Source organism: Myotis nattereri (assembly GCF_964212035.1).
Source record: "Myotis nattereri genome assembly, chromosome: 5".
In the NCBI taxonomy this organism is placed as follows: Eukaryota; Metazoa; Chordata; class Mammalia; order Chiroptera; family Vespertilionidae; genus Myotis; species Myotis nattereri.
The window spans coordinates 81,804,396-81,831,088 of NC_138080.1; the positions used below are offsets into that span (position 1 = coordinate 81,804,396).

General features: G+C 39.2%; 1 protein-coding gene across 1 annotated transcript in view; it reads right to left on the reverse strand.

The window, feature by feature from the left end:
• PFDN1 (prefoldin subunit 1) overlaps nt 1–14,888 on the reverse strand; it is a 61,323-nt gene extending 46,435 nt beyond the window's left edge. Inside the window, exons 1-2 of the mRNA XM_081090815.1 lie at nt 14,834–14,888; nt 12,192–12,358 (exon numbers count right to left, since the gene is read on the reverse strand). Of these exons, the coding sequence (XP_080946941.1) occupies nt 12,192–12,358; nt 14,834–14,866 (200 nt within the window). The 5' untranslated portion in view covers nt 14,867–14,888. The remainder of the gene's footprint in view (nt 1–12,191; nt 12,359–14,833) is intronic.
• Between the last annotated feature and the right edge of the window lie 11,805 nt (nt 14,889–26,693).

The following is a 26,693-nucleotide window of genomic DNA, read 5'->3' on the forward strand; positions in this document are numbered from 1 at the left end:
AAACACCATAAGAAATGTTAGAGGTAGTTCTTCCGGTAGAAGGAGTATGATAACATATGGCAACTTACAGAGAAATGAAAAGCACTGAAAATAGTATGAATTAAGAAGAATATAATAGGCATGTTTTTCTTATTGTTAATCATTTTAAAAGATAGTTGACTTTCTAAAGCAGAGGTTAGCAAACTATGCTTGCAGGCTAATCTAACCATGATCATTTATTTATATAATGTCTATGGCTGCTTTCTCACAACAACTGCAGAGTAAAGAGAGACAACTGTGACAAAGATATGACCAGCAAACCATTTTATTGGCTATCAAGCCAAAAATATTTACTACCTGGCCAATTACAAAACAAGCTTGCCAATTCCTGATATAAAGCAAAATAATAACAACATACTGTGGTCTTCATAACATATGTAAAATGCATAACAATAAAAAAAAGGAATGACTGGAGCAATTTGACATATAAGATGAAGTGGTATAATATTATTATTTAAAGGTAGACTGAGATCAATTAAAGAAATATATTGTAAAAAAATAGGACAATAACTAAACTAAAATTTTTTTTTACTGAGGACTAATAAGCCAAAAGTAAAGGTAAAATATGATCATAAAAAATAATATAAAAGAACACAAAAAAGAGGGGGAAAGGACTCAAGCACAAATGAGACAAATAGAAAACAATTATTAAGGTAGATTTAAATCAAATCATAGCAATAATTACTTGAAATGTAAATGATGAGTATACCAATAAAAAGGTAAAGTTTGTCAGACTGAATTTAAAAGCATGACCCAACTACGTATATGCCATCATTGAGAAATCCACTTTTAATAAAACAACATAGACAGGTTCATAATAAAAGCAAAATCATACTTTTTAGAATGGCAAAAATACAAAAGACAGATAATATCTGAGGCATGCCTTGGCAGATATTAGATAAAATTCGAAGAAAGCTGAGAAACAAGAGAAGGAAGAGAAAAATGAAAGGCAATGAGGGAGCACAGTCAGAGAGGTCAGAAAGGAAAATGAGCCCTGGCCAGTGTGGCTCAGTTGGTTGAGCGTCGTCTCGTGCACCAAAAGGTCATTGGTTGATTCCTGGTCAGGGAACATGCCCAGGTTGTGGGTTCGATCCCTGGTCAGGGAGCATACGGTGTGTATGAGAGGCAATCGGTCGATGTTTCTGTTTCTCTCAAATCAATAACAACATTTTTTAAAAAAGAAAGAAAGGAACATGACACAGAGATGGGCAGAGCTGCAGCAAGCAGGAGCTGTGCAGAGCTCTGCAAGTGCAAGTGCTCTGATGGCCCGAATGGGCGAGGAGCACTCACCAAAGGCAGGAAAGGCCAGACCTGAGCGGGAACTTAAAGTTAAGAGACCAATGATCCAACCACACACATCCACTTGTGAACTCATTGGATACACCCACTTCACCATTCTTCTCAATTGCACACGAAACATTTTCCAGGATAAATCATATGTTAGGCCACAAAACAAGTCTTACTAAATTAGAAGATCACTCATATCAAGCATCTTTTCCAACAACAATAGTACTGTTAACAGGAGGAATAAGGAAACTGAGACAGGAAAGTAAAACAAGGCCCACAGTGTGGGCAATTCGCAGCCAGCTTGTAACTAACAAGCCACTATCTTCCCCAGCAAGGACACTTAAGAGCAAATGGTTAAAAACCTCCATAATGAGAGAACGTAGAAAGGCAGGGGTAAAGGGGAAATGAAAAAAAAGGGTAGTTTTACTCCCTAAGCAGAGAAGCCAGCAGTCTCAAAGCTTGGCAAGATAAAGTTGCCAGGTGCTTCTCATGAATTCTGTGAAGACCACAACAAAGTAAAAAAAGGGACCTTGAAAATTAATCTGCACCCAAAGTATTCAGCAGAGGAATTTTGAGACCCATAGACAGGAGGGCATATACCACCTCGGACCCCCACCCAACTGGCTCTTCTGATTAGCTGAGAGCTCGTCTGCGCTTCATAAGCCAGATGTACAGGTTTGTTTGCTTGCTTTGCTTTTCAATACAAGTAATTGCTTTAATAAATTGGCTTTTCACAACACAATCAAGGTCTCTCGTGTAAATTCATTTATATGAGAAACAAAGATGGAGGCTGGGACAGCCCTCTCCCACTGACTCAGGGAGCTGTCCAGGAACACCTCATCCATCACCTATGTTAAGTCTTAAACGCAACCTGCCTTTTCTCTTCCAGTGCTTCCATTGCAAACATCATGCAAGGCTCTCAGCTAAGCTATCTCTACCCAAAGTCCCTCCCAGAACTCATTTGTTTTCAAGGCTTCAACTTGGCTAATGACCCTCAGAATAGTACCAACCACTATTACTTGTAAGTTCCACATCTCCTCAAATTCAACATGTCCCAAATTTAACTCATTTTATCTACCCATACCAACATTCCCTACCAAGCAGTTTCCCAATCTCAACTTCAGCTTCATCAATGATATCACCACTTTCTCACTCACCTAAGTCCCAAAGCTACAGGTAACCTCCTTGTCCCCTACATTCCCAGTTTATCACTGATTCATCACTTTCTTTCATACTGACTTCCTCTGCATTCCACTTGTCACCTTAGTTTAGGCCCTTTTAATACACAACTGAATTACTTCAATAGCTCTCTAGCTGTACTTCCCCGTTAAACTCTCCCTAATTCATTCTAAATATAATACCAACAGTTTTCATGTAGCTAGCCTTCAACTGTTGATCATTGTATTGACTGTGGTGGATAATTTTTAGCAGACATTAATGGTTAGCTACTCCATATCCAGTCTTCCTTGTTAATAGAGCCCCAATTTTGTGTACCCTCCACTTTCCCAAGTGACTCAGGGAAGTGAATCCTGGGGTAAATCTTCACTGGTCTTTCCCAATCATGGCAGTCCCATCCCCCAAGACATAAGCCCAAGTATGTGGCTCAGTTCCTGTCATGAAATGTGAGAGGTCATCTTTTTGGAGACTTCTGGGAAACATTTCTCTGACCCTAACAAAGACGACACAGAAAACATGGTACTTCCTAATTCTGGATGTCGTCACCTCATAATGAAATCCTTCAACCAATCTGAAGTTGAAGCTGGCAAGCAGAAGGAAGGGGGCAGAGGCAAGGGTACTGACATAAATGGAATTGAAGCTCTAGTGAGGAGGCCTGATATACACAACATGGATAAATTATGCTTAATGAAAGAAGAACAAAAGGGTATATACTATGATTCCATTTATATATAGTCCATATGAAATTCTAAAATAGTCAAAATTAATCAACAGTGATAGAAATCAGATTATCAGTTGCTTACAGCAGGATTTGGGAGAGGAGAGAATTGACTTGGAAGAAGCAAGGAACTTTTTAGGGTGACAAAAATGTTCTATATTGTTACATTTGTCAGAGCTCATCCGACTGTACTTTTTTTTCATTTTTTGAGAGTATGCTTACTTTTTATTGATTTTTAAAGAGAGGAAAGGGGGGTGGGCACCGATGTGAGAGAAAACCATGGATTAGTTGCCTCCCGCACACACCCCAACTGGGTCTTAAACCTGTAAACTGGGCTTCTGCCCGGACCGGCAATCGAACCAGCAACCCTTAGGTGCACTGGAAACAATACTCAACCGAGTCACATGGCCAGGGCCTAACTCATTTATTTGTAAACAGTGACAACTTTATTTTAGTCAAGTTATTTTTCAGAAGCATGTTAGACCATCAAATGGAAATGTAATGCAGGCAGGTGGATGTAAAGTTTGGAGTTTGGGGAAGAGGTCTAAAGACAAAAATTTGAGGAGTTGTCAGTATATAAAAAGGCATTTAAAGAGATAAGCCTAGATGAGGTCCCTAACAGACTGAGTGCAGATAAAGAGAACAGAAAAAATCCAAAGGCTCAGTCCAAAATCAATCTAATATTTGGAAATGGGATAGAAAACAGAAAAAGGAGACTGAATAGGAATGGCCAGTGAAATAGAAGGAAAATCAAAAGGTGATGTCCTGGAAGCCAAGTGCTTCAAGAAGGAAAGATCAACAGAACTAAATACTACTGATAGGTCAAATGAGATGAGGACTGAATTCACTGTCTTTATTCCCTTCAGGAACACAATCCCAAGTAAACATTCTTTGTTCTGAATGAGTAACTCACACTACTAGGTTCAAGCTGTACTAATAAAAATCACTGTGTATTTTTAAATCAAACTGTTACTCCTGAAATGGAAGCAGTAGTATGTTAATCTATTTTAAACATGATGCTTATTTTTGGTCACTATTTGGTATTCTAAGTATTCTGGTAAATAATCACCTCTGATGTTTACCACTTTTACTCTGGCCTCATCAAACCCCAAACATTTCCACATCTAAGCATCAAGCTATGCTACAACTTTTTCCAAGATGTGATCTTTATTTCACTAGTAGGTTAAAATGTAACACAATAAAATATAACACTTGGATAGTAAAAGATTACTACCCAATGAGTACTGAAGAACACAAACAGAAGACTCCTCATACAAATGCAGAAAGTCACAGAGAAATATAAATATATTTTGGCACAAATGCAAAAGACTCAGTCCAACACACACATACAGGATGCATATTGTGGTCCAAATCTTTTTACCCTGAGCTAAACAATGTAAAAGGCTCAGCTTACGGCAGTCATGTTCTTATCTATTTAAAGATACACTTTTAATACTGGGCTCCTGCTGCTGTGAAAATTTTGATATGAGAACATTTCAAGTCCTCTTTCAAAGCCAAAGGAATAGCTTCTTCAGATAATCTGGTCCCTTTCAAGGTAATTCATTTTCACGAGAACAAGAGTTAGTAATGAGAGTTCCTGGCCAGGACAATGAAATATTCTCCCAGATAAGTCCATTCAAACTTAAATTCTAAAAACAAATTGAGCATACATTCTTCACAAAGCCACAGGCACTAATGGTGCATGCAACACACTGCAATCCTAATTATTCCATCTGGGCAAAGAATATTTGCAGTTCACCGCAATTCCTGATATAAGAAAAGAATACTAAAATAAGCCATTATCAAGTGTGTGTTCATATATATAGACTGACTCAGACCTTCTATGTCAGAATATTTTTTCTAAGCTTTTTGGCAGTTTCATTAAGCAGATATATTCCTTGACATGAACACTTCAGTCCTCTCTCAAACAGATTAGATAGCAAGTTGTTCCTAAATCTGCCACTATAAGTAGCAGCTAAAATCAGAAAATTCTTGGTACAGCTTAAAATTTTTTATTTTTCATTTCAGAAAAATTCAGCTAGAGCTAAGTTACAGTACATAATTCTCCAATGACAAAGTAGCAAAGCTCAAGATTATTGCTGCCTTTGTTTTCATTTACATAGGAACAGCAAAGGTAATGGTACCTTTCACTCTCCCATCAGTTTACTACATTGATTCTTGCTTATCACCAAATACACTGTAGTATCCTCTTGTGTTGTTGAAGAATTGCTACTTTCATGCAACAAAAGTAGATTTTGTTTAATCCTTTGTCAGTTGTTTTTTTTTAAAAAAAAAAAAAGTTCAGGCCTTATGATATCAGGAAATGCAGAAACAAAATCCTCCAAGTAACTAAATGAGTCAATTACATTTACCTTTTTAAAACAAGTTTAGGCCTAAAATCAGTAACCTACAAGAACACGTTAAATAAAAAATTGTAGCATGTTTGTACATCCCAAGGTAAGTATATAACAACCTTCATTGTCCTTCTGTACAATAGACTTCTAATTAACATAACCTTTTCAAAATTACTTGCCTGTGTTTCAGAGATTATTTGGACCCTGGAGGACATGGGATGGAAAGAAGGGAAGGAATTAAAGTATCTGCAAAAGAAATATGGCTATGTAATTCCTACGCAAATGTTTGTTAACTTCCCTTGGCATAAAAACAGTGATGTCATTCCACAGAGCAGTACAGCAGAGTTATAATGAACACCAAGTTTTTAGATCACTGACACTTAAGGAAATTAAGAATATTACTCAAAAATCTCCTCTCCCTAGAGTTCCACATCTGTGGAAGAGGAGAGTGTGCCCATCTGGGGTTATATACATACTCAACATCAACAAAACTGAAGTCATTTTTCCTTGCACAACAGGAAAAGTTGTGTGTTTTTCCCTTCAAACTCTGAGCAATGAAAGCCATGACTTTAAATGGCTCTGTATAAAAACACATGAAGGGTGGGTCATAGTCTATTAGTAAAAGCAGCGCAACAACAAGAACTCCTCTTCCTTTAAAATAAAACCTAAAAAAGAACTAAAATATTCCTTCTTACATTTGAAAATTATTTTAACTTTGCTTATATTTTCTCTACTCTAAACACAGATTAATACCTTTAAGGAGAGCATAAACAGAGTTTATGAATTTGCAATGTGCTCTCACACCAAAAGCAACCTGCACATTAATTTTTTCTCCTCTAGTAAGCACTAAAAATATCCAAACTTGAGTCCAATGAGAACAATATAAACTATTTTTTACTATAATATTAACATTATTTATCAACAATATTTACTACACCATGACTTACAGTTTATTTCTTAATCTTTTAGGAATCAAATATAATACAACTACTTCTTCAGATTTGAAATTACCTCAAATTAATTGGAATGCCAACTCTACAGCTACATGAAATTGTAAAACAGTTGCAAAACTTGAGGCAGCATGACTATATCCCTTTCTATTAATAGTTAACATAACTAAACTTAGAGAAACTGCAAATATTTCATGCCGGTTTTGTCAAATGTCATGGTTCAAATTACAGGTCAACATCCAAACTTACAATTGAAATCACTACAAAACCAGCATAACATTTTAAACAAAGGGCAGTTCAACCAACCTGTCATGGACAGTTCAGATTTCTACATCCTAATTAGTTGAAAAGTTACTCAACTATTTATATATTTTTTTTACATTTATTAACTATCAGGAATAAACCTACTGTTTTCACTTTCTACCTGTGCCACATTTATCTTAAGTCTTAACACTTCTGGATCTTTTAACCATTAGAGATCAACCATCAAATTACTTCAACAAGTAGAAATAGCAACACCGCTCCCAAGCAGCGATGCCTGCATTGCTAGACACTTATCTAGTTGGTAGATTTATACCATTGTTCATTCTTAGTTCCTTAAACGTAAAAAAATACCCACAGAATGGTGGCATACCTCTAAATTAGTTTAAATATGGCACAAAGTTATTTTTAGTTAGGTTCAAGTTTTAAAAAGACACTAATCATTCTTTTCAAAGGCTAATCTACTCAAGTTCCTCCCATATTAAAAAAATAAAAAGCTTAATTTGTCCCCTTTGGAAAGAAGAAATGTTATTTATGTAACACTCAAGCAAAAGGAGATTGGAATAATAGGACAATAGACCTGACATCAAATCAGGGTCAGGGTCATACCTATTGTTAATAAAAATAAGTTTGACATTTATCCTAATCTTTTCAAACACTAGCATGGTAAAATGTCATTTATGTGTACTTTCAAATGTAATTCTTATTTTAAAAGAAAACACACAAAAACTCTACTTCTGTACAAAGTACAAAGGAAGAAAACTACCATATACCTTAGAAACTGGTTCTTATTCATGAGAAAAAAATACAAGAAACATTCATGTAACATTTATTTGAGATCTAGTATTTATTTGATTCCCTCCTTGTATGCTAGAAAGATGCAAAGACAAACACTTCCAACTATTCAGACAGATCATTCCACAGTTGTAACTTTCATCATAGTTCTCAAAGCAGTCTGGTGAGGTCAGCTCACAAACAGCTTAAGGAGTAAAACTAGAAATTGGTGGTAGTAGTATCAGGCTACATAACAGCCTCTCCAAAGAATATGAAGTAACAGAACTAAAATGTGCTGGCAACATGCCAAGAGACTGGATGGAATATAGCTTTGAGCAACAAATACCCAGAGCTTACAGTATACAGCAATTCATCATTTCTTACCCTGCAGTTTGATTTTCCTTGTTTTAAGTCCAAAATAGCCATATATAACAGGTAGTTAACTCTACCAATTCTCCATATTTGTAACTTGAAAGGCACTGGGCTTGCGATGATTTGGTAAACTACATACATACCCTAAAAAGAAAAATGACTTTCATCCTATGTGAAGATGAGGAAGGTAAAATAGATAATTATATAGATACTGTTCTGCATAGAATAGCCTTTATTCTCTAAAGGTTATACTGCCCTCAGTTTAGTTTCAAAGGCTTGGATTTTTCTATAGTGTCAGTTCTGACTGAATATCTCTGCAACTGGTTGGTATTTAGAATTAGTCAACCTTCTCAACAATTTAATAAAGAATTAATCCTGTCAGATTAAATGACATAATTTTGGTCAAAATTCCAGACATTAGTCAAAATATGTTACTTTTATAATTTCATCTTTATTGAATCATAATATTAAAATAATAACAAAATCTAATCCTAAGTCTGTCACTTTCTAAACACATATTCTTTCTAAAAAGCCAAAAGAAAATGCAGTTATTTTAGGCAAAAGAAAGAATCGTATTCAACTCAAATCAACACACATTTAAGATCTATTTTGTGCCAGACATTATGCTGAGAACTAACAAAACAAAGATAAATATGTATGTACATGGTCTCAGAGAACTGACAATCTAGTTGGGGAAACTGACCTGCTTAAAAATCAATCAGACCAGCAGGTGTAGCTCAGTGGTTGAGCATCCACCTATGAACCAGGAAGTCACAGTTCGATTCCCAGTCAGGGCACAGGCCAGGGTTGCAGGCTCAATCCCCATTAGAGGGTGTGCAGGAAGCAGTCAATCGATTATCTGTCTCTCATCACTGATATTTCTATCTCTCTCCCTCTCCCTTCCTCTCTGAAATCAATAAAAGGCAATTAGCCCAGTGGGTATAGCTCAGTGGTTGAGCAATCAACCCATGTACCAAAAGGTGGCTGATTCGATTCCCTGTCAGGGCACATACCCAGGTAGTGGGCTCATTTCTCTCTCATCGATGTTCCTATCGCTCTCTCCCTCTCCTTTCCTTGCTCTCTAAAATCAATAAAAACATTTTTTTAAATCAATCAATAAAACAAATCTCAATCTCTCTCTCATTCTGTGTATGTATGTGTGTGTGTGTGTTCTAGTAGCTACAGAAACAAAAACCCTGGCACCACCCCAGATATGTAATTAAGTCTGCCATAAAGGACAAAATCTTCAGAAAACACAAGCTCTGTCTTAAAGAATGAGAATGTCACAAGGGAAAGTCGAATATCGCAGGCCAAGGACAGAATGAGCAAAAGCAAGAAATCACAAACATGGCATGTGTGAGGAAGCCCATGTGACAAGGCTAAGAATACCAATTTCTGATTGACGTGCTACTACATGACAGGCATCACTAATCAATTAAAACATGTTTAGCCGCCGAACCGGTTTGGCTCAGTGGATAGAGCGTCGGCCTGCGGACTGAGGGGTCCCGGGTTCGATTCCAGTCAAGGGCATGTACCTTGGTTGCAGGCACATCCCCAGTAGGGGGCGTGCAGGAGGCAGCTGATCGATCTCTCTCATCGATGTTTCTAACTCTCTATCCCTCTCCCTTCTTCTCTGTAAAAAATCAATAAAATATATTCTTAAAAAAAAACATGTTTAAAGTCTATATGAGACTTAAACTCCTTCTCAACAGATAACCCAAAACCAATGGAAGGAATAAGTCCGTATGATGAAATTTACGAGCTATCCTGAGTCTGGGAATAGAAAATGGTGGGACTTGAGACTAGAAGGATAAATAAAGGACAGATTATGAATGACTATGATGCTAGGCTAAGGAGTTTAAATTTTATCCTGTGGACAACAAAGGATGAACAAAGGATTTTATGAAGAATATTGACATGATCAACTCTGGAAGATGTGTAAACAATGCATTTGGACAGATAGAATAAAGGCATAAAGAACAGTTAATATGCTATTGCAATAGTCTAGGAAAGATATAATGAGGCCTGAATTTCAGCAATGGCAAAAATCTACTGCAGGTTCTAAAACAAAAAAAAAAATGGAGTGTTTAGATTTTATAATCCATGGTTTTAAAGCAAGAATTTGAGAAAAATTAGTATTCTATTTAGAATTCCCAAATAATACTCAAAAAGGAAAAGATAAGACAACGTAAAGACTAGAATTAAAGAAGTGAATCACAATGATACTCAAGATTACCCAAGACTATAAATTCAGAAATAGATATTTCAGGTTTAGCATCAAGAAAGAGAACGTCCTCATGACCAGACTAATACTCAGCAAGTCTTTTCTTCCTGAGGGCACTAATATTCTAGCCAAGCAACAAACACTACTCACCTTACATGCCCCTACATTGCAGGGTCAAATGCACAGTCCCAGTGAGATGCAGAAAGCACAAAAGTCACATTTAAAACCAAAGTCTGAAACCATATAGGAGTTCCACTTTAGCCAAACATTTAAAACTACATATTTCTTTTTAAAAACATAAATAATACAAAACAAATCTTCTGGAAATATTACTGTCCTACCATTAACTAATTCATCTCCCAGCCTTTAAACTCTAAGATTCTTTATGTGGAATGCAATCTATTTGTAGCACTTTGGGCAGTATGCAAAAAAGAAAAAAGCAACACTCCTATCACTTCTGCAGAATGTTTAATAGATGAAATTATTCTAATTAAAAATAAAAGCTTCATTGTAATTCAAAGGCCAAAGATAGTCAAAGAGTTTTTCTATTTTGGAAAAAGATTCTTTAGCTGTTGCAAACAGGCTAATGTAGTGATGTGAAATCCAAGGACAACATGTTAACAACCATGCTAGAAAAGCTAGCATTACTGTTTTAAGACCTAAGGATATTCACATTAAGGATAAAATTATCCTGTCATGAATGCCAACAATTCACTTCATACTACATAGACACATATTCAAGGGCACTACTTTGTTTTCAATCCAATTCTTTTGTGTCCCAGTAATGAACTCTCAAATTGGGATTCTCTTCCTCCTAAAATAAGCTAAAATGAAAAATATGAACTCTGGAGACAAAATTTGTGGTATACTGTTTATTCTGATCAAGCAAATCTAATGAACACTTTATCATAATCTATCTCTTTTCCAGAAAGATATGGATTAGCTAGTCAGGAGCAGGGTCTACTTCTCATGATGTCATTCCAAAGCCATTGCTAAATGTTACACATGTTATGCTTCCTCCAAATCAATCACAAAATAAGTCATCCCAAGACTGAGGTCAAATTCCATTCCAACCAAAAGCTCTCCAAACTTAAAGTAATGGTCCACTTACTAGGTAATAGTCAAAGACTAAATTCCAGAAGAACCCTCATCCTGCATCTCAACCCCCTCCCCCAAACCATTCCTCTCCTTTTAGCTCATTGTAATGGAATGTGACCTGTAGTTAAGGGCTTTTCCATTCCTTACTTACTACTGCTCAGAGAACAGATCTGCTCTGTCTCATAAAGGTAATATATGTTTTAAAAGAAAAAAGTGAAGTGCTATTAGATGTTAATCACATAACAATTAGAACAAACAAAACATAAATTGGTTTACTAGATTTCTCATGTATGACAGTTAGAACAAGTGTATATACTATTAAATGACAACTGAATATTTAACTTAATATTTTTATTTTAGGACACTGGTCAGACATCTAAAACATGATTTGTATGACTCCTCACAAATGAGGTAGGGAAGGAGAAGTTAAAACTACAACTACTTAAATAAATCTTCACACACAAAATTACTATGAACATCTTTTCATGACAAATCATATTTTTATCATTGAAGTTACACACTTTTAAGCATCCAATGTAGAGAGAGGAAGGAAATATTTAAGAAATGTACTTCAAAGTCTAAAATTAAACACATCTGGCCCCGTCTTCTCCCTCCCCTCCCCCAGGCATAGTAGCTTTACCTTTCTCTCTTCTAAGCATGAAGAGCCCTTCTTCTGCCTCTGTATCTTGTTTCCTGAGCCCATTTCTCCTACAGCTCACTTCTACCTCTGTGATTTTCTAAATAAACTTTCTCTTACAATTTGAAGGGAAAAAAATTAAATTCAACACATCTATCTGGGATTCAGTTTCTTGTTTAAAACAAATAAGGTTTTAGACGTACTGTGATACTTTAACCCATTTTAAAATGAACAACTTTTATGATTTATTTCAGACAAAACATATCCCAAGATAACCCCCTTAAGGATATATTTTACTTACATTCTTCCTACACCTTCATACATGTTAGTCTCGTCTACCAAAGTCATAATCTCTGTATCTGTAAGATGGGCATGCTTTTTCGTTCTGTTTAGCTGTTCAATCTGTATGTCTGCAAGCTTCACCTTCTGTTGAGTGTCAATAACTTTAGCTTGAAGCTCTGTGAAGGCCTAATAAAAACAAGTCCTTGATTTAGTAAGTGAAATATTTTATAGGAAACATTTAAGTCAAATCCAAATACGTTAAAATAAAGCATGCTAACCAGAGGCAAAACTATGAAATTTACTAAACCAAACATCAATAAAAGTTAGTATAATTGTAATCAATCAAGCCACTAGGCTAACTACTGAATTTACGCTGTCCTCAGAATATGGAATCATTTTGAAGAAGCAGAAATGAATGCACATTAAATAATAGCCATATCAAGCAGCAGGTGCTCAAGGAGTAATAAAAGCAACAAATGTAACCGTCAGAGGATGAAACCCAGAGATCCAAAACAAGAACCATAAAGGGAACACCAACTCTCTACAATTGTATTACTCAACTAGGTTTCAAAGGACTTTCCCATAACTGTTTCAAATATTAACATAGGTATCTTAATAAAATGAGAACACTGAGGGATATAATACGTATCTCATTTACTCCTCTCAAATCTTATGAGTCAGGGTGGCAGTTTCCTCATAACAGTTTATAAATTAAGTAAACGTGATAGAGTTAAGTGGCTTGCACAGGGTTGAACTATCGGGAGGAAAGGCAGGTACTTAAATCCATTTCTTCTATTGTCTACAGTAATATCCAGAATATAAATATTTTTAAGAGAAATAAAAAAACACATTAGTATTAGAATTGCATCATGATCTTCATATGCATAGACAAAGCCAAATTTGACCCTTCTGTACACTTAACTCAAAGATAAACACAGTTCATGAATACTCTTAAGTGCCTGGAATGAATGTCACATGCTGTCAAATTTATGCCTTAATATTTGTGACTGCAATACATGGCAAAGGCTACTACTTAACTTTTATTCTGACTTCTCACCTTCTAGTAAGGTTTCAAAATATTTATTTGGGAGGAAGGGAGGAGCCTGAAATTTCCTAATAGTCTCCAGGCAAAAATAATATTAATAATAATAATTTATATTAGAAGTCAAAATTTTTAAACAAGTTTAATTTAATTGATTGTCAAAACTATCCAATTTAAGGCTGAAATCATTTTCTTAGTTTGCATTCATTGCCCACAGGTTTCTTAGCAACAAATTTAAATACTGGGAGGTGAGTCCATTCACAGCTGTATGCTATTGTTAGCTCTTTTACTAAACCCTGACTTAAATTTGAACCTTTAACGCAGTGGTTCTCAACCTTGGCTGCACATTAGAATCACCTGGGAATCTTTTTAAAATCCTGATTTCTGGGCCTCATCCTCCGGAAATTCTGTGTCTTTGTTATGGGGTGGGGCCACAACATTAGTAACAAAGAAACAGAATTTCCGGAGGATGAGGCCCAGAAATCAGGATTTTTAAAAAGATTCCCAGGTGATTCTAATGTGCAGCCAAGGTTGAGAACGACTGCTTTAACAGGATAAAAAAGGTAAACTTTTAGAATGCTTTAAGCATTCTTAAAATGAATTTTGGTTTGCATGCAAAGTTACAGGTACTGCCTGACTGTTCGGTACACAGTTTGCTAAGGAAACTGTGTTGTTAAAGCTGAGATACAACAGCGTGAGAGAACACCACCCAAGGGCCAAATTTACAGGTTTCAAAACAAGAAGGACAAAAAGTAAGACACACGCATAAATCCTCACAGCAGTAACAACTTCAGTGTTTAGGATCTACAGCTATTTCAGCTGTCCTATTGCTTATGCACAGACTGACCAGAGGGCAGTCTTTAGTAAAACGTGTTCTTCTCAAGAACCTAAACTAATAGCCAAAAGGTGTGGAGTAAGGCAGCGGATACTGGATTCGACCCCAACCTTCGACTGCGTCTTTTCTCGAACTCCGTGTCCTTTTCTAGAAAAGGACAGGTTTAAAGTAGATGAAGCCTAGGATTCTTTTCCATCCCCGTCCCCCTCCTACCTCCCTCCCACCCCAAAAAATATGATTTGGGGTCAGTGGAGATGTTAGAATCCTGACAACTGGTGGTGAAAACGTTTCTGAATGACAACACACTTATAAGCAATTGAAGAGATAAACCTAATTTCTTCCGATATCAATTTTATTTAGAAAACTTCACGGGACTTGTTTCTTTCTTCGACAACTCCTGCAAAAACGGCGGGGGGTGAGGGGAGGGGGGCCACAGCCCTGAGATGAGCACTGCTATGAGCATATCTAACTCTGAACTGTAGCGCGACCTTCCCAAGTTTGGGGGGGAATAAGAGGCCGAAAAGCACAGGCCGGAACAAGGGACGACAGGACAAGCCCGTTATGCGCCCACCAGACTCAACCCAACCCACCCAGCCGGCTCTTCCCCAGCAAAAGCCGCTCGCCCCCCACTCCAACCTCAGGAGACCTGCTCCCGTTTTAGGATCCCGGGATATCACCCCCCCAGCTCTTTCCTTCCGCAAGACTCGAGTCTCCTCGAGATTCTTGTCCACAGGTCCCTCAGCGACCAAAGAGGAGCCTCGGCCTCCTCCACACGCTTCCTTACCTTCTTCAACTCCAGATCCACGGGCGCCGCCATCTTGGCTCCCTCTCCGCGCCTGCGCGGTGGAGAAAGCCGGAAAGTGTGCTGGGGGGAAGGGCGCGCCTTGGAGATTTGACTCTTCCCTCCTTCCTTCTGCGCCTGCGCCGCAGGAGGGGGGCTAGTCAGCTTCTTCCTTTCTTCCCCGCTAGTAACTCTTTTTTTTTTTTTTTTTTTTAATATAGATTTTATTGATGTTTTACAGAGAGGAAAGGGAGAGGGATAGAGAGTTAGAAACATAGGTCAGCTTCATCCTGCACACTCCTCCCTGGGGATGTGCCTGCAACCAAGGTCCATGCCTTTGACCGGAATCGAACCTGGGACCCTTGAGTCCACAGGCCGAGGCTCTATCCACTGAGCCAAACCGGCCAGGGCCCCGCTAGTAACTCTTGGAAGATCCCAGGTTACGATTCAATCTGTGGACCCCATGTGATCATTCAGGCCTGGCCTACTACTCCACATCCTTCCAGACACAACACTACACGCAGATTTCGTGTATGGTTTTAAGCATTTCAACAAATTGCTTCGTTTGTGCTACTAAATTGAGATGTATGTAGATCAGGCCAAACCTCTTTAGTCATTCAGCTAGTCCCTGTGCTGTCAGGATGAGAGGGGGGAAAAAAAATCAGCCTGAGCCTCAGGTATGCCAGTATGAAGAAGACCAGAATGCTACTGAAGTGTCCTTCCAAAGAACTTATATCTCCTGAACTCTCCTGAAGACCTTTTGGCACAGTGGTGCTCAAGAGAGGCCAAGTAAGTTTGTTTAAATATATCTTACATATTCATTCTCCGGCCCTTATCCCAAATTTATTTACTTAGAATCTTTGAGTTTGGGGTCCAAGTTCTCACACTTTTGCAAACAGCCTTTATGACCTGATGCCAGTCATCTGCAGACCACATTTTGAGAATTTGCTGTATACGGCCAAATTTGAACAAGAAGGATGGATAGAAATTGGACTTTTGAAAATGGAAGAAATGAATGTTTTACCTACTCTAAAAACTTGTGAGGGAGGGTAAAGGACGGAAATTTAGAACCAGCCAGATCTGGATTGAAGGTTTGGTCTACCTTAACCATAGGTCTGTCTGGTTCCATTTACTGTGTGGCAGTAGAATTTGTCTTCCCTTTTAATTTTAGAATAACAATATTGACCTAACAGGGTTATCGCCTGAGGTTTTTTTGGCTGTGAATTCTTCCATTTGGGAGCATTTGCTGTTCTTTCTTGTGACAGTTGATTTTCTCATATGACAAAAGTTTTTGTCTAAAAACCTATCTTCAGTGTCTATCGTGTCCTGGGCTGTGTAAACATCCCTAAGGGTAGGTTCACATTCACTTCTACCAAAGCCCTATGAGATTCATGGTTCTAGACCAGTTCTTATGTTAATTCTTGATAAATATGAGTGAAGCATATTTGGGAGAAAATAAAACTTTCTCTGACCATAAAGTTGGCAGAATATGATATACATTCATGGACTGGAAGCCACTGTATTATTTTTCCATAGCTCCTTTTTTAAAATATATTTTATTGATTTTTTACAGAGAGGAAAGGAGTGGGATAGAGTTAGAAACATTGATCAGCTGCCTCCTGCACACTCCCCCCTGGGGATGTGCCTGCAACCAAGGTACATGCCCTTGACTGGAATGGAACCTGGGACCCTTCAGTCCACAGGCCGACGCTCTATCCACTGAGCCGAACTGGTTAGGTCCATACCTCTTTTTCATTTAGGTCTTCAAAATAAAGTTATTTTCTTTCTCTCTCTAGAGCTTCTAAAATGGCAGGAAAAGATTATCTATGAAAGCCTTGCAGTAGTACTTGGACACTTGCCTAGAGAATAACCAGAATGTGCTAGCTTCTATTATTTCAGAGAAAAAAAACAGACTTCACACTGAAGGCTTTACTAATATAGGAATATACTACTTCTGAGGTTTAATAAGCTATGAAAATTTAGAAAGGTGATCTCCTATTATCCCTCAATTCTGCCTTACCCATGCTCAATACATTTATTTATTCCTTCAACAAATATTTTTTAACATATGTTAGGCACCCTTCTCCCTTCTCTCCTCACAGAAAATAAAGTAAAATAAAATATGTTAGGCACTGATCTAGACCCTTGGGATATAACAGTAGCAAAAGACAAACTCCCTGACCTCATGTGGCACATATGCCAGTGGGGAAAGATAAACAATAAACATGCAAACAAATATTTTAAATATTAATGTGTTTCTAAGGAAGGAAATAGCAGTGTGGTTAGAGATTGACTGGGTGGAGGCTACTTGGGTGTAGGAAGCTCTCTAGAGGAGATGAGACCAGAAAAATGAGAATGAGCCAGTTATTCAAAGAACTGGGGAAGAGCATCCCAGACAGAAGGAATAATAAGAGCGAAGAGTTTAGGATGGAAACGCCTTGGCATATTTGAAGAACCTGGGAGAAGCTGGGTGGGGAGAATTGTAAAAGGTGACATCAGAGAGTTGGGCAGGGGCCAGACCATAAAAGGCCTTGTAAGCTATGGTCAGGGTTAGAATGTTATTTTGAGTGATCTGAAGCCATTGAATGATTTCAAGAAGGGGATTGAAATGATCTGAAGAGATTGATATGATCCCATTTTAAAGAGATGAGTGTGGGTTCTAGGTGGAGAATGGATTGGAGGGAGCAAGAGTGGAAACAAAGAGACCAGTTAAAAGATTATTGCAATAGTACAAGAGATGATGATGGTAGGTCAGCGGTTCTCAACCTGTGGGTCGCGAGCCCTTTGGGGGTTGAACAACCCTTTCACAGGGGTCGCCTAAGACCATCAGAAAACACATATATAATTACATATTGTTTTTGTGATTAATCACTATGCTTTAATTGTGTTCAATTTATAACAATGAAAATGCATCCTACATATCAGATATTTATATTACGATTCATAACAGTAGCAAAATTACAGTTATGAAATAGCAACGAAAATAATTTTATGGTTGGGGGTCACCACAACATGAGGAACTGTATTAAAGGGTCGCGGCATTAGGAAGGTTGAGAACCACTGGTCTAGGTGAAGATGATAGCACTGGAGATAGAGAGAAGCAGATGTATTCAGGTAGAGGTTACTGAACTTGATGAAGGAATGGGTTGGGGGTAGGGGTTGGCAATGAAAAAAGAGGAAACAAAGATCATTCCTAATCTCCAAATAATAATGTTGAGTGAAAGAAGCCAGAAAAAAAAGTAACATACTATATGATTTTATGTATATAAAATTCTAGCAAATGCAAACAAATCTAAAGTGACAAAAAGATCAGTGGTTGCCAGATAGTAGTTGCCATGAGGGAAACTAGGGAGGAGGCAGAAGGAAGGGAGTACAAAGGAGCATTAGATAACACTTGTGGTGATGGATATGTTTATGATCTCTTCATTGTGGAGATGGTTTCCTGGGCGGGAACTTATTAAATTGTATACTTTAATGGATTTAGTTTATTGTATGTCAATTATACCTCAATAAAGTTGTTTTAAAAGGAAAACAAAGACTCCTAGGTTTTAGACCTGAGCAAACTAGTTGAATGGTAATGTCTTTTACTGAGAAGAGAAGTTAATTCTTATGATATAGCCTGCATGCAGTCTCAAAGCCACTCTGTAGGAATAATAAGAATAATCCATCCTCCTGTGAAAAGACCATGTTAATTGAGAGTATAGGTCAGAGACCCAAAATAGCAATGAATGAAACAATATAGAAGCTTATTTCTCTTTGTCACAATCAACCAGGCATGAGCAGTGTAGGGTGAGTATCTCATTCCACAATGCCAGAATTCCCCGCCCCCTTCTATCTTATCTATATGTTCCAAAATGACTCCTCACCACCAGGTCCGCAGCCTAGCTAGAAGGAAGGGGGAAAGTAAGGGCAAGCTCACTTCTTCTCTTTAAAGGCATGTCCTAGCCCTGAACAGTCTGGCTTGGTGGATAGAGCATCAGCCTTCGGACTGAAAGGTCCCAGGTTCGACTGCGAGCACATTCCCAGTAGGAGGTGTGCAGGAGGCAGGCAGCTGATCAATGTTTCTCTCTCATCAATGTTTCTAACTCTCTATCCCTCTCCCTTCCTCTCTGTAAAAAAACAATAAAATGTATTTTAAAAATTTAAAATAAAATAAAAATAAAGGCATGTCCTAGAAGTTGTAATAGTTCTGTTAATATCACATTGGCCCAAAAAGAATCATATGGCCATTCATGGCTGCAAGAAAGGCTGGGAAATGTAGTTATTATAGGCAACTATGTGTCTAGTTAAATACCAGTAATTCAATTATTATGAAAAGGAAATAGAAAACAGTTATTGGGGGGGAGGGGGAATTAGCAGTTTCTGACATCAGAGCTTTTCAGCTTACAAAGTCATTTGATTTTCACAACTTTGAAAGATAGATAGACTCTGAAGGGTTCATTCAGTTTAAGAGGAAGTTTAGCAGAATGGTTAAGAGTATAGGCTTTGGAGTCTGACATCCTAGTCAAATTCTGTTTCCACCAAGGATGTCAGACTCCAAGGAAAATTACTTAACTTCTCAGAGCTTCAACTGTAAAATAGACACAATAATAGTACCCATCTCATAGGTTGTTATGAGGATTAAATGCAATAATGCTTGCAAAGTGCCTAATATAGTTGTACCTAATGAACATTATGTGTCAAGTATGGTGAACCTACAGATAAACAAAAGAGCAGTTCACAGTACAGTGGGGGATTCAATAGAGTTATCAAAGAATATGGAAATTCTGCCGTAGAGGAAGTGGCCACATGAGATTGGAGAGCACAGAGGAGAGGGCTCCTAAACCAGGAGTTTTGTAAGGAAAATGGGAGTTTGTTGCAAAAGGGAGGGAAAATGACTATTCCTAGAAGAGAGACAAAAACACCAAGGTGAGAGCCTGGTGTCTTCAGGGAAATAAATACAAGTTGTCTGGTATGGCTGAAGCACAGAAGCATGTTAACCACTAAGAGAAAGGGACAGAGATAGAGGGTCGGTGGTGGAGAACCTTCCAGATCAAGCTCAAGAGCTTGGGTTTTATCCTGTGGTCACTGAGGGCAATGAGTGCTGTAAGCAGGGGAGTGACTAGTCACATTTACACTCCAGAAGTTACCATGGCTGTTTTAGGTGAAGTGATTTCCAAAAGACAAAGAGAAATCAGAATTACAGCAGTCATCCAGACTCTGAGGGATTAAACCTAAAGTAATGGAAGAAGAGAGCCCCAGAGATTATCAGCTCTTCAAAATTCCTGTCCTGTATTGAGCAAGTTCTCTCTCTCTCTCTCTCTCTCTCTCTCTCTCTCTCTCTCTCTCTCTCCCCCTCACCTGAGGATATTTTTTTCATTGAGATATATATATAGATATATATAGATATATATATTTATATTTATATTTATATATTTATATATTTAACTGTTTCAGAGAGGAAGGGAGGAAAGGGAGAGAGAAATAGAAACATCAATGATAAGAATCATTGATCAACTACCCCCTACTGGGGGTGGAGCCCACAACTCGGGCATGTACCCTGATGGGGAATTGCATCTGTGACCTCTTGGTTCATGGGTCAGCACTCAACCACTGTGTCTCACCAGTCAGGCACCACTGATTTTTTAAGAGACGGTGGAAGGGAGGAGGAGAGACAGTGAGAGAGAAACATCATGTGAGAGAGTCACATCAATTATTTGCCACTGTCCCCCCCTCCACCTCACCCTCCCACCACACACACGCACACACACACACACACACTCTGACCATGGCTGGGATCAGGATTGAGCCTGCAACTGAGGCACATGCCCTTGACTAGAATCAAACCTGTGACCTTTCAGTCCGTGGGCCAACGCTCTAACCACTGAGGAACCAGCTAGGGTGAGCAAGTGCTCCCTTAATTCTGCCTTTTCTCAGCTGCTTTTCATCACTCAAATAACTTCTTTGATAACATTTCTATAAAAGGTTGACCAAATGTCATGATTCACCCAAGACTACAGCAGTTTTTGCACTGAAAGGTCTGAGTTCTGGGAAATCCCTCAGTCCTGGGCAGGCTCAGCTAGTTGGTCACCCAACATGTAGAGCCGTATGGAGAGTCAGTGTAGTGCCTGGAGGCAGATTGCCTGAATTCAGGTCTTAGACCCTTCATGTATCAGGTGTTAGGACCTTAAGCAAGTGACTTTACTGTAACTCATTTTTCCCACATGAAAAATGGGGATGATGCAGTATAGTAACTACCTCACAGGGTCACTGTGAGGATTAAATAACATATACTATTTAGAATAGTGCCTGGAACGTTGTATTTGCTGTGAGCATTTTGAAATTATAGCTATTATAAACCTACTGCCTTCTGGTTTATTTCACTTTGTCTCACACATCCCTTTGCTCTGTCATTCTTTCTGGATGTCTCCAAACCCTTCGCTTCAAGCTCTCAGTCATTTCACCAAAGGCAAGGGAAAGACATGTAACACAGGAAACTCTCTGGCCTGTGGGTAGCCTCAGAGAGTATTAAATTGAATTAAATAAGATTGAAGGCTTTTAAGACTTTCTCCCAAGTGGGCAGCCTCCGAATAGCAGGGACATCTGTACCTGTATCCTTGGAAAATGAATTCTGTACAACTGCCTGCCTTGGAGGGTGGGATGAGGTGAGGCATTTGTAAGGCTTGCATGATTGTTCGTTGAGGGCCTCAGGGACAGGGATGGGGACTGAACCTCCTCAAGTGACACATTTGCCAAGAAACTCTGAGGTAGTTCTTCCGGCCGACAAAGTAAGGTTTGGGGCTGGGACCTTCCTAGGAGGGGAAGGGGGCTTAGTTGTACCTACCAAATGAAACAGTCATTGGAAACTATGCAAGGAGAGGAAGTGAGTCGTAGGCAGGAACTGGTGGTGGCTTTTCCCAGGCACCTTGCCACATCTGATTCAATATGTTTATGAAAAGTCCAAAGAAAGTGAATGTAAGTCCATTAGATGATTTAAGCCTTTGTAAGAGATGAAGCTGGTAACAGAGCCTAACAAAGGCTGAGTTATTTATGCCATTGCTCAGCAGAGAAAGTAAGGGTGTGGGGCCAAGAATAGGAAAGAAATAAAATCAGCAAAATCAAAAGCCTAGTGGGGAATCCACCAGCTCACCCCAAGTGGAAAAAGTTCATGATCCTTTAAAACAGGAAGAAAAATACAATGGTGTTGAGTCGAAGTCTGGACAAAACTCACCATGCATTTTATAAATAGGCACCAAAAAGTACCAGTGCAAAGGAATGTTTTTGCACCCTCAGAGCTCTACCTAGGACAAGGTGAGTAAAGCTTTTCCACAGAGCACCAACATTTAGCAGCTCCAAAAGTTTTAAAATTTATTTTGAATTGTGAGAAACTAAAATATATATATATATATATATATATATATATATATATATTTTCTATTATAAATTAGAAATGAAAAAAATAATATTTTTCCTATTATAAATTGATTGTAGCACCTATAAGCAAGAAATTTAGTCAAAATAGGAAGCCCCACATCGTCTACCTTATTACTCTCATATACTAGTATATCTACAGGAAACTCCAGGCTTATGTTGACCAGTTTAGCCTCCACAGTGCAAAGAGACAATGCCTCTTTCCTTCATGGTTTCAGAAAGAGTGCTAGGATTGGATTTCCCTGGCCTAGCTTGGGCCATGTGGCCATCATTGAAACAATCACAATAGCCAGAGACATGGAATGATTTGATTGGCCAGGTGTAGGTCATCTAGCCTTTCCTATAAGGCTAGGAGTACCAGCCTCACCCAAAAAACACATGGACTGAGCTTAAGTTGGGAAAAGAGTCTTCTTTACAAAAGAGTAAACTATCGCCCTATCCAGTTTGGCTCAGTGGATAGAGCCTAAGTCTATGGACTGAAGAGTCCCAAGTTCGATTCCAGTCAAGGGCACATGCCTGTGTTGTGGGCTCAGTAGGGGGCATGCAGGAGGCAGCTGATCAATGATTCTCACTCATCATTGATGTTTCTCTCTCTCTCTCTCCCTCTCCCTTCCTCTCTGAAATAAATAATATAAATCTCCACTATGCCAAAATTTCAACTTTTTCAATCCTCTCTCCTAATGAATAAACCAATTTCATTTCAATGGCTACCTAAAATTCATGATGGTGAACCCCTATTCTTCCCCAGAGTGCTGGTGAGACCTCAAGGTAACGGTCTTGCTTTGTAATGGAGTCGTTGGATCATTGGACATGAAGGGTCCCATCCAAGGGAACCAAATCTAAGACTTAATGTTGTTTGGCTTTTCTAGCTCAGAAACATTAAGTACTGTCTCTCTGTTTCATTAAACACAAATTGTAGCAGCCACTGTTGATAGGATTGTGGAAGTTACCACTTCCTTTTGTCCCCTCAGCTAAGGTCAAATGACACAGCCTGCATCTGGGAAGATAGCAAAGAAAGTGTGGCTGGCTGTGGGTGAGTAGCCGCAGTGACCTCACAGGTCCTTCCTTCTAACCACAGTGATTAGTAGATTGCATATGAGGTCACTAGCAGGAATACTTATCCTGGAACATCAGAATCTGAGGGCAGAAGGCCATATAATCAAGGGGAAAATAGTCCAAGGGAAACCTATTAGTCTATCCATTTGTCACATATCTCCATTGTGTTCAGCCATCTGAAGTACAGGGTGCTGTATAAAAATTTCAGCAAAGAATTCTAGACTCGAAGAGCTGGAAGGGACCTTTGAGTTTTTCTAGTCTACCACTTCACTTTATAGTTGAGAAAAAACGAGGCTCACGAGGAGAAGCGGTCAGCCAAGGACATAGCAAATGGTGTCCAAGCTCAGACTAGAGCTTCGTCTTAAATTCCCTTCCAGAGTTCCTTCCATTTCACTCCGTGGCCTCTCTTGGTGGATTCCAGCAAGACTACTACTGAGTCTCACCCAGAACAATTTGGAGTCAAGAGGCTCCATTTGTTTCAGGAATAAGGGGCTCCTTTTTGTACGTATGTGGTAAAACAACTGTAATCAATAACAGCTACCAGAAATGCCAACGAGGAAGTAAGACCAACACCCCACCCACCAGATTTATGGCTTAAAAAAACAGCAGAGATCAGCTTGATCCCACATGGTGACTAATTTCACCGAATGGTAACCCCCTCCCTCATTATATGCTCATTGTAATACATGAGCATGCTAAATGACACTCCCCAAAGGCAATGATTGGAAACGAAAAGCCAATATAAAGACACACAATGGCTGACAGAGCTCCTCTGAGGAGTCTCCACCCCTTTCCCGGGATCCTGAATATTCCTTTCCCTTAATCAAGGAAGCAAATTCTGCTAAATGAGGGGCTGCTCAGCCTGTGGAGTAGCCCACTCTCTGTCTCAGGGTTTCACTAATAAACTCACTTTCACTTTATGCCGGCTCACGTTTGAATTCTTTGCTGCACAAAGCCAAGAACCCACAGTGGGTCAGGACCCTCTGGTTCCCAGACCGCCCTCCCCATCCAACCCCCATCCCCCCCGCAGGCCTGCCTCACTTCAGTGGCACTTAAGACATATAGATCTTGAAAAGGGTCTCCATCCCAGAGCACCAAGAGTAGAAGAAATAGAAAAAGCTCCAGGGCTCTGGTCCCTGCAGCAGATGTGGGCTGTGCACTGGGAATTTGGGATATTCCATAAATACACTAGGCTGTCTATGATATACTTAGCAGTATGTGCTAAATGTTGTACCTGTAAGGCTTTTTTCTGTGGATCGGGATGAGCATATCTCCTCAGCATCTCAAAGGGGCTGATAACCCTCAAAAGGTTAAATGATCATTCAAAAGTGTGTTGTCAACAGAGATAGTAGAAAAGCTTTAAAAGCACTGGTAGCTGGACGCCTCCCTCTGAGAGGTGCTTCAGCGGATCTGTGCTGGGCCAAGGAATCTGCATTTTTTTTAGAAGCTCACCAGGCTTAGAAGCTACAGCTCTAGAAGAAAATACTAATGAAGATGCTTTTCTGTAAGGGAAAGGGAAAATTGCCTCAGGATTTGGCATGTTAAAGCCATTTTGATGTAAATAATCCAGGTATTTATGACAAAGAAAAGTTGGAATTCCTGGAAAGGAGAGGGAGTTGAAACCCCAGAGGTCTTAGCGAAAACAGTGGAATTCAGAAGAAGGCCAAGGTTCTGTTACATTGCATTGTGACCATAGCTTACACCCCAGCAAACTAGTTCTTTAGTACATACTCTGTTTCCCTGACTGTATCCTTCAGAACTCATCAGATTCTGTGAATCCCCAATCCTCAGGGCAATAGAACATCAGTGCACACCCATCACACTTGGCATTTTTATAATTTCTGAATAAAAATCTACTCACACATTGACTTCGTTTATTTATGCATGAAGCAAATATTTAAGTGTCTACCAGTTGCTAAGTACTGCTCTAGCAGTCCTCATGACCCTTACAATCTGGCAAGGGGCTGAGTTCATTTCACAGTCTTACTGAGAATTGGGGTTATAAAGAGATCTTCCCCTTTATTTTAGCGGCTTCATCACACTAGTTTCTCTTCTATTCCTAGAACACACCAAGTCTTTTCTTTCCTCCAGACTTCACACATGCTAGCTCGAACATTCTTACCGGCACTCTGCCCATTCACCTACAACTAAACCTGTGGTGTCAGCTGCAATGGCCTTTTCTTGAAAAGGCCTTTAACTGTCTACTCAATTTAAAGTAGTCCCCTCCCCCTCCCGTCCCCGTTATCCTCTCCCAGAGCATCTTACACTTTTCCTTGATAGCATTTATCACAATTTTAATAGTACATTTATTTGTATGATTATTTTTAAACTTCATTAAAAAAAGTAATTCACACGATAACCACATATTAAATGAGAACAGTATACCATATAACAGGAAAAGAAAATTAGCTCCCTGCTCTTGACCCCTGATTTTCAGTTCTTCCCATAGGCAAATGCTATTATCATTTATATTCTATAGGTATCCTGCTGGGGTCCAACCCCAGCAGGTCCAGGGGTCCCCAAAGGTGTGGACGGAGTCGGCAAAGAAGGAATGACACGGAGACAGCGTTCAGTTGATCAGCAGCCTAGCCAGGATCTCTAGCCAGGATCTCCAGCCAAGCTCTGTTAGGATCTCCAGCGAAGTTCTGGTTAGGATCTCCAGCCAAGTTCTGTGTCCATGTTCTCTTGCTAGGTTCTCCAGCCAGGTTCTCCAGGTTCTCCAGCCAGGTTCTGTAGCCATGTTCTGTCCAGGTTCTCCAGCCAGGTTCGGTTGCCAGGTTCTATAGCCGGGTTCTTCAGCCAGGTTCTGTCTAGGTTCTCCAACCAAGTTCTATAGCCAGATTCTGTCTCTAGGTTCTTCAGCCAGGTTCTCTCGCTAGGTTCTGTCTCTAGGTTCTGTGTCCAGTTTCTGTCCAGGATCTTTTGCCATGTTCTCTCACTAGGTTCTGTCTCTAGGTTCTGTGGCCAGTTTCTGTCCAGGATCTTTTGCCATGTTCTCTCTGGGTTCTGTCTCTAGGTTCTGACTCCAGTTTCTGTCCAGGATCTTTTGCCATGTTCTCTCCAGCGAAGTTCTTCTGTCTCTAGGTTCTGTGTAGGTTCTGTGTCTAGGTTCTGTGTCCTGTTGTCTTGTTACATCTGTATTTATACCAGTTGATTCCAATCCTATCAATCTCTATTCCAAAGGTTAGGGCGTTTCTTATCTCCATTCCAGGGAGTAAAGATTATGTAGCTTAAGCATGATTGTTCGTAGTTAAAGTGATTAATTACCCGCCTAGCACTTAGTTAAGGGGTTTTATTCCCTCCCTAACTTCAGGGGAAAATCCCTATCTGGGGAAACAACCTTTCTCAGAGAGGTGACCTTGGTTAAAACACATAGTGCCAAGAAGGTGAGCAAACA